The sequence below is a fragment of the Mastigoproctus giganteus genome, chromosome 4 (genome assembly GCF_048544385.1).
Source record: "Mastigoproctus giganteus isolate SK-2022 chromosome 4, ASM4854438v1, whole genome shotgun sequence".
Lineage (NCBI taxonomy): Eukaryota > Metazoa > Arthropoda > Arachnida > Uropygi > Thelyphonidae > Mastigoproctus > Mastigoproctus giganteus.
The window spans coordinates 115,133,323-115,143,990 of record NC_143578.1 but is presented as its reverse complement, the minus strand read 5'-3'; the positions used below and the strand labels follow the sequence as shown (position 1 = coordinate 115,143,990).

At 35.4% G+C, this 10,668-nt stretch overlaps 1 protein-coding gene across 1 annotated transcript in view; it reads right to left on the bottom strand.

Annotated features, from left to right (window-relative positions):
- Window positions 1-922: 922 nt before the first annotated feature.
- Nasp (Nuclear autoantigenic sperm protein) overlaps window positions 923-10,668 on the bottom strand; it is a 161,780-nt gene continuing 152,034 nt past the window's right edge. Inside the window, exon 9 of the mRNA XM_090372344.1 lies at window positions 923-976. Coding sequence (XP_090228470.1) covers window positions 923-976 — 54 coding nt within the window. The remainder of the gene's footprint in view (window positions 977-10,668) is intronic.

Sequence of the window (10,668 nt, the reverse complement as noted above, 5' to 3'; positions counted from 1 at the left end):
ATAAATGTTATTGATGATGGTATATTGTAAGCTTAAGCTTATTTTTTTTTGTAAAAAATAAAAAAAAAAATTTTTAAAAATTGCGGGGAACATTCTACTTACCTAGGGGAGGTCAGGTCAAAATTCAGGGAATCACGTGTAAAAATGGGATATATAAGGACTGGTTTAGTAGCATTAAGTTAGTTGTAGAAATAGGAGTTATAGAGGGAGGAGCTGTGGAGAAAGGAGTTGTTCCGTAAGGGAAGAACTATGAGAGTAATAGTCGGGAAACAGCGAGAATATTGTCGGATTGCAGACTAGAGGATTTTCCAGTGTAAAGGCATGAGTCATTTAGAGTTAACAAGTTTGGAAGCAGTGAGTAAGTTAGTAATCGAGGAAAGTGGTGTTTGGGAATTGTAATTAGTTACAGTTATGCAACTAGTAGTTTCAAGTGTTAATAAAGTTAAAATAAGTGGGCAGTTAATAAGTATATGCTACTTCAAAGTGAGTTTGATAGAGAAGAGTTTAATCTGATATGGAAACCGTTAAAGAAAGTGCTAGAAGATTAAGGAACTGGTCCAAAAGGTCGGAGAAGTGAAAATAACTGTAAGTACTGTTTCGTACTATTATTTCTAGTCAAGAGAATAATCGAAAAAGGGGAACAAAGGCATTCTGAAATCCTAACTGTGATATTTTGAACTAGCCTAAGGAATAACAGGATAAACAAATTGGATATTGTAAAGGAACTATTGTTTCAATTTAGTAACAAGATACGCTGAATGAACTTATTGTTTTGATTTATCCCATGAAGAATGTTTTGTAATACGAAGAGTTTTGCTGATCAATTTTGTAAACCTTTAAGTCAATTTCTATAATTAAACATGTTAAACCTTTTTAAGTGTGTTTGACAATTGCCTTACTCAATTCCTAGCTAAAAATGTGATCAAACTTGAAATCTTGTAGAAGCAGTAGAGGCCCAAGGATAACTTGATAGTTTCTATAAATAAAATTAAAGTAGGATTTAGCTTAGTAGCCAAGGGTATATGGTTAATAATAAAAACCAAAGAATTTATGCCTACAATTGGCGAGGCAAAGTATAAAACAATACCCTTACGATTGACGGGCCAACCTGGATTACAATTGGCAAGTCAATGCAATAAGAACTAATAAGGTAAAAGGTAATGCCTACAATATCCAGCTTAATGTCCAAGTTTGCAGACGATACAAAGGCTGGCAGGATTGTTAAGGACACTACTGACGCTATGCTGCTGCAACAGGATCTGGAAAGGTTGAGAAGATGGGCTGAGAGGTGGCAAATGAAGTTTAACATTGACAAATGCAAAGTACTATATATGGAAAACAGTAACCCCAGAACATCGTATCAACTCTGTGGTACTACACTGACAGTGGTAGAGAATGAAAATGATCTGGGGGTAATTGTGCAGGCAGATATGAAGTTTTCTGAGCAGTGCAGACGGGTTGCAAGAGTAGCTCATGGTGTCTTGTCGATGATATACAGGAATTTTTCTAGCAGGGATAAGGAGGTGATTATTCCCTTGTATGAGGCAATGGTCAGGCCACACCTTGAGTACTGTATACAGGTCTGGAGGCCTCATTTCAAGAAGGATGTAGAGCTGCTGAAACAAGTACAGAGAAGGGCAACAAGATTAGTGAATGGAACAAAGGGTTGCTCTTACGAAGAAAGGCTTAAGTTTTGCAAATTAGTGTCTGGAGACTAGGCACCGGCGAGGTGATCTGATAGAGTAGCTTTTGTGTATAAAGCTTTGAATGGTTTGCGCATGCTCAATGCCGATGGTCTTTTTCAGAACAATCACCTGAGAGGGCATAAATTCAAATTGAGGAAAGACAGGTGTAGGATAGCTGTGCGGAAATTTGCTTTTAGCCAGCGGGTAGTTGGTTGGTGGAACAGACTTCCATCCCTTGTTGTGAAAGTTGATAGCCTAAATAAATTTAAGGCTCAGCTAAACAGGTATTTTGAACTGGGAGTGGTTTTTTTTTTTTTGGCTGATGCTGCATAAGCTTGCTTTCTTGCATCATATGCCTCTACTAATGCTAATGCTAATTAAAAACCTGGGCCTTCAATATCACAGGATCCTGATTTTGTGCCAGAACCTGAGTTGCTGAGTGAGTCACGCAGAATCACTCAAGGTGAACTAAGTGATCTAATTCAAGACCCAAATCTGTCCAAAGATAAAGCAGAGCTTCTGGGATCAAGGCTCCAACAGTGGAATCTTCTGCAACCAAATGTCAAGGTGTCCATGTACAGAAGCAGGCAGACTGCTCTGCCTCCATATTTTAAAAGTGAAAACAACCTTGTTGCCTGCTGCGATGTCAATGGTTTGATGACAGCTTTGAATGTGGAGCACAACCCACGGGACTGGAGACTCTTCATAGACTCTTCAAAGCTAAGTTTAAAAGCTGTTTTGCTCCACAATCACAATGCCCTTCCTTCAATTTCTTTAAGCCATGCTGTCCACATGAGAATATGAAATTAATCCTGGAAGCAATGAAGTACAAAGCCCGCCACTGGCAGATCTGTGGAGACCTGAACGTGACTGCAATACTGCTGAGCATGCAGTTGGGATACACAAAGTACTGCTGTTTCCTCTGTGAGTGGGACAGTCGGGCTTGGTTCTCACACTACAAGAGAAAAGTCTGCACCCCAGGGAAAAAAAATGTTCAGTATAATCCTCTGGTTGATCAAAGCAAAATTCTTCTGCCCACTTTACACATCAAACTGGGACTCGTGAAGAGCTTTGTTAAGGGGATGAACCAGGATGGAGAAGCTTTCAAGTACCTGACCTGAAAGGACAATTTCCACCGTTGAGTGATTCTAAGGCTAAGGAAGGAATCTTTCTTGGTCCGCAAATACGAGAATTTTTAAAGGATGAAAACTTTGAGCGAGTCCTCCAGGGTAATGAGAAATTGGGAAGCCTTTAAAAGCGTTGTGTAATTCTTCCTGGGAAACTGAAGTGTTGGAAACTATGTCAACACTGTGAACAACCTTCTAGAAAGTATCTTCAATTAGGCTGCAACATGTCACTGAAAATCCACTTTCTTGACTCTCATCTGGGCTTCTTCCCTGACAACTGTGGTGCAGTGAGTGACGAGCACGGTGAGCAATTCCACCAAGACATTTCAGCAATGGAAAGAAGATATCAGTTTATGTAGAATGCTTCTATGCTTGCTGTCTACTGTTGGACAGAATAAGAGATGCGTCGGAAGTGGAATACAAGCGACAAGTGAAAAGAAGGTGCTGTTGTGAATAGGCCACATTTTGAGAAATTGTTTTTGGTTCCTGTGCAGTTTTCTTGTGTTCTAATTAAAAACAACTGTGATTTATGATGTATCAAGAAAATGTAAATATGAGATTGTTTTAATATTACTTTTCACTCTGACTACTACTGAAATTACTATATACTTAGACAATAGTGAAAGTATTGTATCTCAAAAACTAGAGCTAATAAAAAAAATTTCCGAAGGCATATTCAAGTTTTCTCAACCCAAAATTAGTAAAGTTTGCCTATTTTAAGAAAGGAAACAAATTCAGAGAATTTTTTTGTTGAACAGCGTTGAACAGTTTTGTTGAACATTAGTCAATAAAGAGCAGTCCCATTGATTACCACTCTGTCTTTTCCCACTTAACCATCCCTTTATCCATAGCAGAAAATTGTCCTTAATGCCATACTGTTCCAATTTGTATAGCAGTCTTCCATGTGCAACAGTATCAAAATTATTTTTTGAATCCAGTTCCTTTGTGTATTGTAGTATCCAATCACATTGACAAAAATTCCCCTTAACAAACCCATGCTGTGTCTGAACTACAACTGCAGTCTTGTCTAGATGATCCTGCATTGATTCTTTAACCAGTGACTAAATTATTTTCCCCAGAACAGAACTTAAACTCACATGTCTGTAATTACTCAAGTCACCCTTTGATCCTTCATTGTGAATTGGGTATACATTTCCACATCTCCAGTCTGCGAGGACCTCCCCGGCATCCAAGGATGCTCTCATAATTATGGCTAAGGGTTTGCCTACTTCCTTTGCTGTCTCCTTTAATATAACTGAATAGACCCAATCCAGCTCAAGTACAATTCTTATGTTTAACTTCAACAATTTCTCCTCCATTTTGTACTCAGTTATTACAAAATAATTTATGTCCCTAAAAGAGTTTGATAAACTTCCACATCCTCCATTTCTCTACTGAATTCCTCAAGTGTGAATGTAGATGCAAAATAATCATTCACTTTGTCAGCTACCACAGCAGGATCAACAGTCGACCACCAATATCAAGTAATCAATCTCATTCATTACCTTCCTTCTAGAGTTTACATAAGTAAAAGAGTCTTTGCTGTTTTTCTTTGCATCCTTTGCCAAAGAGTTATCGTAATCTGCCTTCACTTGCCTAACCTCCTTTGTGACTTGATTACAGACTAGCTTATATCGACCACAGGCTTCTGTGTTGTCTGATAATTTATATGTAATCCATGCATTTTTCTTCTCTACCACAATCCTAATTAGTTCATCTAAAATCCGTTTAGGCCTAAACTTTGAACAGTATTTTTTAGTTGGTATGAAAAGCCTAGTAGCTTCCAAGATTCTTTGCTGATAGTAACATCATCAGTTGGTCCTACTGTACAGAATTTAAAAATTGTCCAACACCACTGTAGTCACCTTTATGAAAACAAAACCCCATCCTGATGGTAGTTACATCTAAGTAAATCGCACATTAGTACACTGTGATCACTGTCACTTAGTGGTTCCTTTATCTTCATTGATACAGATTTCAAGACAAGATCACATCTCTATTAGGGATTACCTTGCCTTATAATTTCACCTGGCATAAACACATCACAAATATTGTTTCCTCCGCATCTAAAAAACTGGGTTTTAACTTTTGCTCTGTGTTACTTTTCATGCATCTCTCCTGTTAACAAGCACAGACCATGTTGAGAAAAATTTCTATACCATGAGCCTTGCAAAATCTGTCCAGGGCTGAATTGATTGACAAAGGTTCTCATCATATACTCCCTCCTATTGTATCTGGGCAGAATTGCACACTTTCAAATTTAACCCTAACTCATGACTTTTTTTCAACATTGACCTGTACAGCCAATCCATGGCTTACATAATACCCGACTTACGGAAATTCGACTTTATGTAAGTTTTTGCTGGCCGGTGCAAACTTTAAAAAAATCGTGGAAACGTATTTTGCATCCGGTAGGAATAAATGAAGGTATCGTAATGTAAACCCAATAACACTTTTTTTTTTTTTTTTGTTAATTCGTTTGAAGACCTCCGAAGTTGAAAGTTTCACTATATAACTAAGCTATTTACCTCTCTAAAAGGTAATTTTTATAATGGAAATTGCATTACACTTTCATCGTTATCATATTTTCCGTTATAAGAATCAATTTTGAACGTCTTTGTGATATTTTTCTAAAACACATTTCTGGAGGTCACTACCATAAAACAATAAAAAATATTTGCACTTTCCGGTTTATTGTGCTTTTCTGTTAGCGCAATCTAATATTAAACGGGTACTAAACTCAATCTTATTGCATTTGCGATAATACAGATAACTGTAATTCTGTGGGTTTTTACATTATGGTACTATAGCGAAATGTGTTGCCCTTCATTGAAATCTTCAATCATAAAAAAAAAAAATAATAATAAAAAATAAATAAATAAATTTTCAGAATATTCTCTTCATTCCTATTTACTTATTACAATGGCAAAGGGAAAGAGACCAAGAGAAAGTGCAAGTGCTGGCAGTGCTAGGAAACTAAACAGAATTGATTTAGAAATGAAGATGAAAATGATTAAGAAGTACGAAGCAGGACAAAGTTTGTCATCTATTGCATGGGAATTAAGTTGCACTGCTTCAACAGTGAATACTATTTTAAGGAATAGTGCACGTCTAAAAGAACATGTTAAAGCAGTGGTTTACAACTGGGCTGCCGCGGCATCATAGGATGCGCCAACAACATTCCAGGGGTGCCATGTAATTTGGGTTTAAGTCACTTAAACTTATTTTTAAAAAAATTTATATACAGTAAACCTTCGCTATTCGCGGGGGTTACGTTTCTGAGAAATGCCGCGAATACCGAAAACGCGAATACTGAGTTATGGCTCCCATAGTAATAAAGGGGTTCCGTTCCAAAGTATGAAATATATAAGAAAAACTAGTCTAAAATTGTCTATGTATGTATTATATGTACCTTCATAATATGACTATGTACATAGACAGTACATAGTGAAATGCAAGCATATGGCATCGAAATGAAAATAAGAAACAATTTAATATTAAATGTAATATTTATTAGAAATTTCAAATAAATCTTTCAAACCAGCACCTTTGCTAGCTAAAAATTTATCCCGCCAGTGCTATCACCAGTTTCGCTAAAGTGTTGATAAAGGAGTTTTGCCTTTTCACGAATGATGAGTGAACTTAACGGAATTTTATTTTGAGTTCGGTCTTCTATCCACAGATTTAAAGCTTTTTTCCATTTTTTCTAATTTAACATCACGAGTTACAGAGCAAATTTTTGAAGCAATTAGCATGTTTTCACGGACACTACGGCGGATTTTTTCTTCCGATTTTTTGATTGATCGTACCGTTGACTCATTGATTTTATAATGTTTTGCCACTGAGGAGACACTTTCGCCATTAGAAATTTTGTCTAATAGCTCAATTTTATTCGCTAATGTCATCACCTTCTTTGATATTTTCACATTTCCCTTGTTATTCGTAGCCATATTTTTGTATGGGTTAGAAAGAACTTGTCCACAATAAAGTCACTTTCTTCCGTTAACACAATCAAAAAAGTCTGTTTTACACTGCAAAACAGTAGATTTATCACTTTTATAAGCATATAAATTAAAAGCAAACGACGAAACCTTCCATGACAAGCGCATAACACATACTGAACAAGGATTAGCTAGAAACATCCACGCTCGCGATTTTGTCACCCCCCCCCCACCCCACTGAGCACTGTTTTGACCGAGAAAGATAATTTTAGCCATGCCCATGTTTTTTTATGGCGGAAAATGTTTATGGTGCTTCAAAATTCACATTTTTTTAGGTTTCATTTTATATTAAATCAGTAGTGACCGCAAATACAGATACCGTGAATAGCGGGGGTTTACCGTATTTATTTCATTATAAAAACAAGTACAGTAACTTTGTAATTTTGTGGTGATCTATAATTGATGTTTATTTTGTATATAAAGAATAAAATTAGAATATATATATAATTTGTACTATGAATTGTAATTTTTTTATAATTATATTATTGTAATAACTATCATAAAACATATATAATTTTAATATTATATATATACACTCAGAGAGAGAATCAGATCTAACAGGCAGAAAATTGAGTAGGGGTACCACAAAATAAAATAAATTACTTAGGTGTGCCATCATTAAAAAAAGGTTGAAAACCACTGTGTTAAAGGATCAATGCATTTAAGATCAACAGTGATCACAAAACAGTGTTCAGGTGCTATACTGAAGATGGAAAAGCAAATTCAGAAGCAAGTGCCCCTGAGTCCAATGGACATTTAAACAAAAGCAAGAAGTATTTATGAAGATATTAAGGATAAGTACGGCGAACCTCAAACAAAGTTCGTGGCAAGAAATGGATGGTTTAATAGGTTCAAGCATCATGCTGGTTTTCAAAACATTAAAGTATGTGGTGAAGTCGCCAGTGCCAATTCTGCAGCTGCAGAGTTTTTTGTCATGTGTTGGAAAAAACCCCTTCTAAACCTCAACAGCCCTCAACACTTCTGCAGAGGTGTGCAAATCATTGTTGCCAGAATTAGCTGGAGAGTTAATTCTGGCAACAATGCTCAAAAGGTAAAACTTGCTGATGTTATTCCTGTCTCCTCTTTCTTTTTGTAATTTTATAATTTTGAATAAATAATTCTATTTACATGTTCGTTGAACATTTCTTTTTTGCTTCATTCAAATTTGCGAGTGCTGCATAAGCATTTAGGGAAATTCCGACTTAAGTAGAGTTCCACGGAATGCAACCCTTACGAGTGTCAGGGAATGGCTGTACTTGTTAAGCAAGACTGCAGACCTTCTAACTCTTAATGTCATTAGTGCCAACGTGTACAACAATATCACCTTTGTGCCCTTACAAATGCCTTATACACTAGGATTATGACTTCCTTATCTCTACAGGATGACGTTCGATAAATCACTGATAGGATATTACGTGCTTTCCTGGCTGCCTGTTTACACTGCTCAGAAAACTTCATATCAAACCATATAACTCCCAGAATAATTTAAGTATACAGCAATACCCCGCATAGCACTGATAATTGGTACCGAAACTGTTCCGTGTTATGTGAAACCGTGCTGATTGAGGTATAATTATAATGGGTTTTAATTGAATGGGTACCAGAGAAAGTCTATAAATAAATTATAATAAATCTATAAACAATGTGCTTGATAGCCAATTAAAAGGATTTGAAATAAAAAAAATATATACATATATAAAAAAAATATATTAATGAAATTAACATCATGAGAGAAGAGAAAAAAGCTTTACTGTTTATTTAGGTATTTCAATAATGAAGTCATCTCTTCTTTTTCTCGGCGTACAAATCTTTGTAGCATCGAATCCCTTCTTGTAAAATTTGCCGTATCTTGATGGTACATTCAACATTCTTCGAATCTCTATTCATAATCACCTCACAGGTCAACCGCCCAAAAAACTTTCTCCAATTCTTCTGTCGAAAATTCTTTTGGTGCCACTTCAGAATTGTTTTCCTCTTCTTCATATGCAGTTTGCTCGTCAATTTCAAGGAGAGTTGCAACATATAAGTCATTTGCATGCAAGTCAATGCAGTTGCATACATTGGCAGTGTCCAAAGTTTTGAATCTCAAGTCTTTTTTGATCTTCACAATGTCTTTGGCAATTGTCTGAATTTGCAAATCAAAACCAGTGAAACCATTTGCCAAATGGAAAGTGCATTGGCTGATAATGATGCTGCCAAGAAATATGCAGAGGAATTTCAAAATATTATTGGAGCACGGATACACACCACATCAAGTTTTCAATGCTGATGAGACAGGTCTTTTGTAAAAAAAAAAAAAAAAAAAAAAAAATGCCCAACAGAACATTTATTTAAAAAAAAAAGAGAAAATTGCACCAGGTTTTAAGGCATCAAAAGATTGTGTAACATTACTTATGTGCAGTTGCGCATCAAGAGATTACATGATAAAACATATGCTACTTTATAGATCCTCTCATCTTCGTGCAATGAAAGGTGTAAATAAAAACGCATTACCAGTATATTGGAAAGCACATAAAAAAGCTTGAGTAATTGCCGATTTATTTAAAGAATGGTTTCTAAATTGTTTTGTGCCAGCTGCAGAAAACTATTTAAAGCAAACAAAAAATCTATATTTCAAAGTTTTATTACTATTGGATAATGTGTCAGGCCATCCAAAAGATTTGAGTCATCCAAATGTTGAAGTAATGGTCCTATCACCTAATACAATTTCTTTAATTCAGCCATTAGATCAACACATTATATTTACATTTTAAACTCATTACATCAGAAAATCGTTACAATGGATTTTGGAAAAATTTATTCTGAATCTATTGAAGTGACGGAGGCAAGGAAATCTTTTTCAATTGTGTACTGTATCGGAATCATAGCTTTATCACTCAAAGAAGTAAAACTGTCAACATTAAATTCATGTTGGAAAAATGTATGGCTAGAGTCAGTTCATTCAGGAAATATGGTCAGACTGGCAGAAAATGGAATTAGTACAATAGTAGAATGCCAAGTCGGTAGGAAGGGAAAGCTTTGATGATATGACTACTGAAGATGTTCAAGAATTACTGGTAGAAAAAGTGGCTGGCGAATCAGATTTGGTGGAAATAGCGGCAGAGGTAAACCAAATTCAGAGGATGATAGTGCAGATGAAAATTCTAAAAAGCATATGGGAAGGCATAAGCGTAGCTGAGTAATTAGAATCTTATTTGTTGAAAGTAGATCCTTTGATAGAAAGGAGCACAAAATTCAAAAGGGAGCTTCAAAAATGCTTAGCTCCATATAAGGAGTTTACAAAGATCTATCAAGCAAAAACAAACAAACCCAGATTACTGATTTTTTAAAGAGAGAGAAGAAGAAGATACTTGAAATCTAGATGCTGCAGAAGAAAGTTCAGAAGGTGAAGATATTCTGCAATAGAGAAAACATTCTTGTTTGATTGTGCTCAGCAGTGATGAAGAGGAAGAAAATTTAATGAATGCACATTATCTGACACATGTATCACAGTTTGTAAAGATGTTTGTTCAGTAATTACTATTTTTAATAAAAATGAAGTTTCCGACAGTTATAAAAATGGCGTATTTCTGTTGGCTTTTGGAATGTAACCCCCATTTTTGAACTGGTTCTCGGTCCTGTATAACATGGTTTTGCGCTGTAACAAGATTTTATATGGAACCTAACTACTGCATTATACAAGGGTTTAGCTGTACTTACAATTATTACAATGTAATTTTAATTTCAAATTTAAATGCTAATTTTAAATCAGTATTAGAAATTATAATTAAGTTGGAGATAAGGAATTCAATGTATTACTGAAATATCATGATTAATAATATTAAACTGAAATATTGCTTTCAGACAAAAACTACT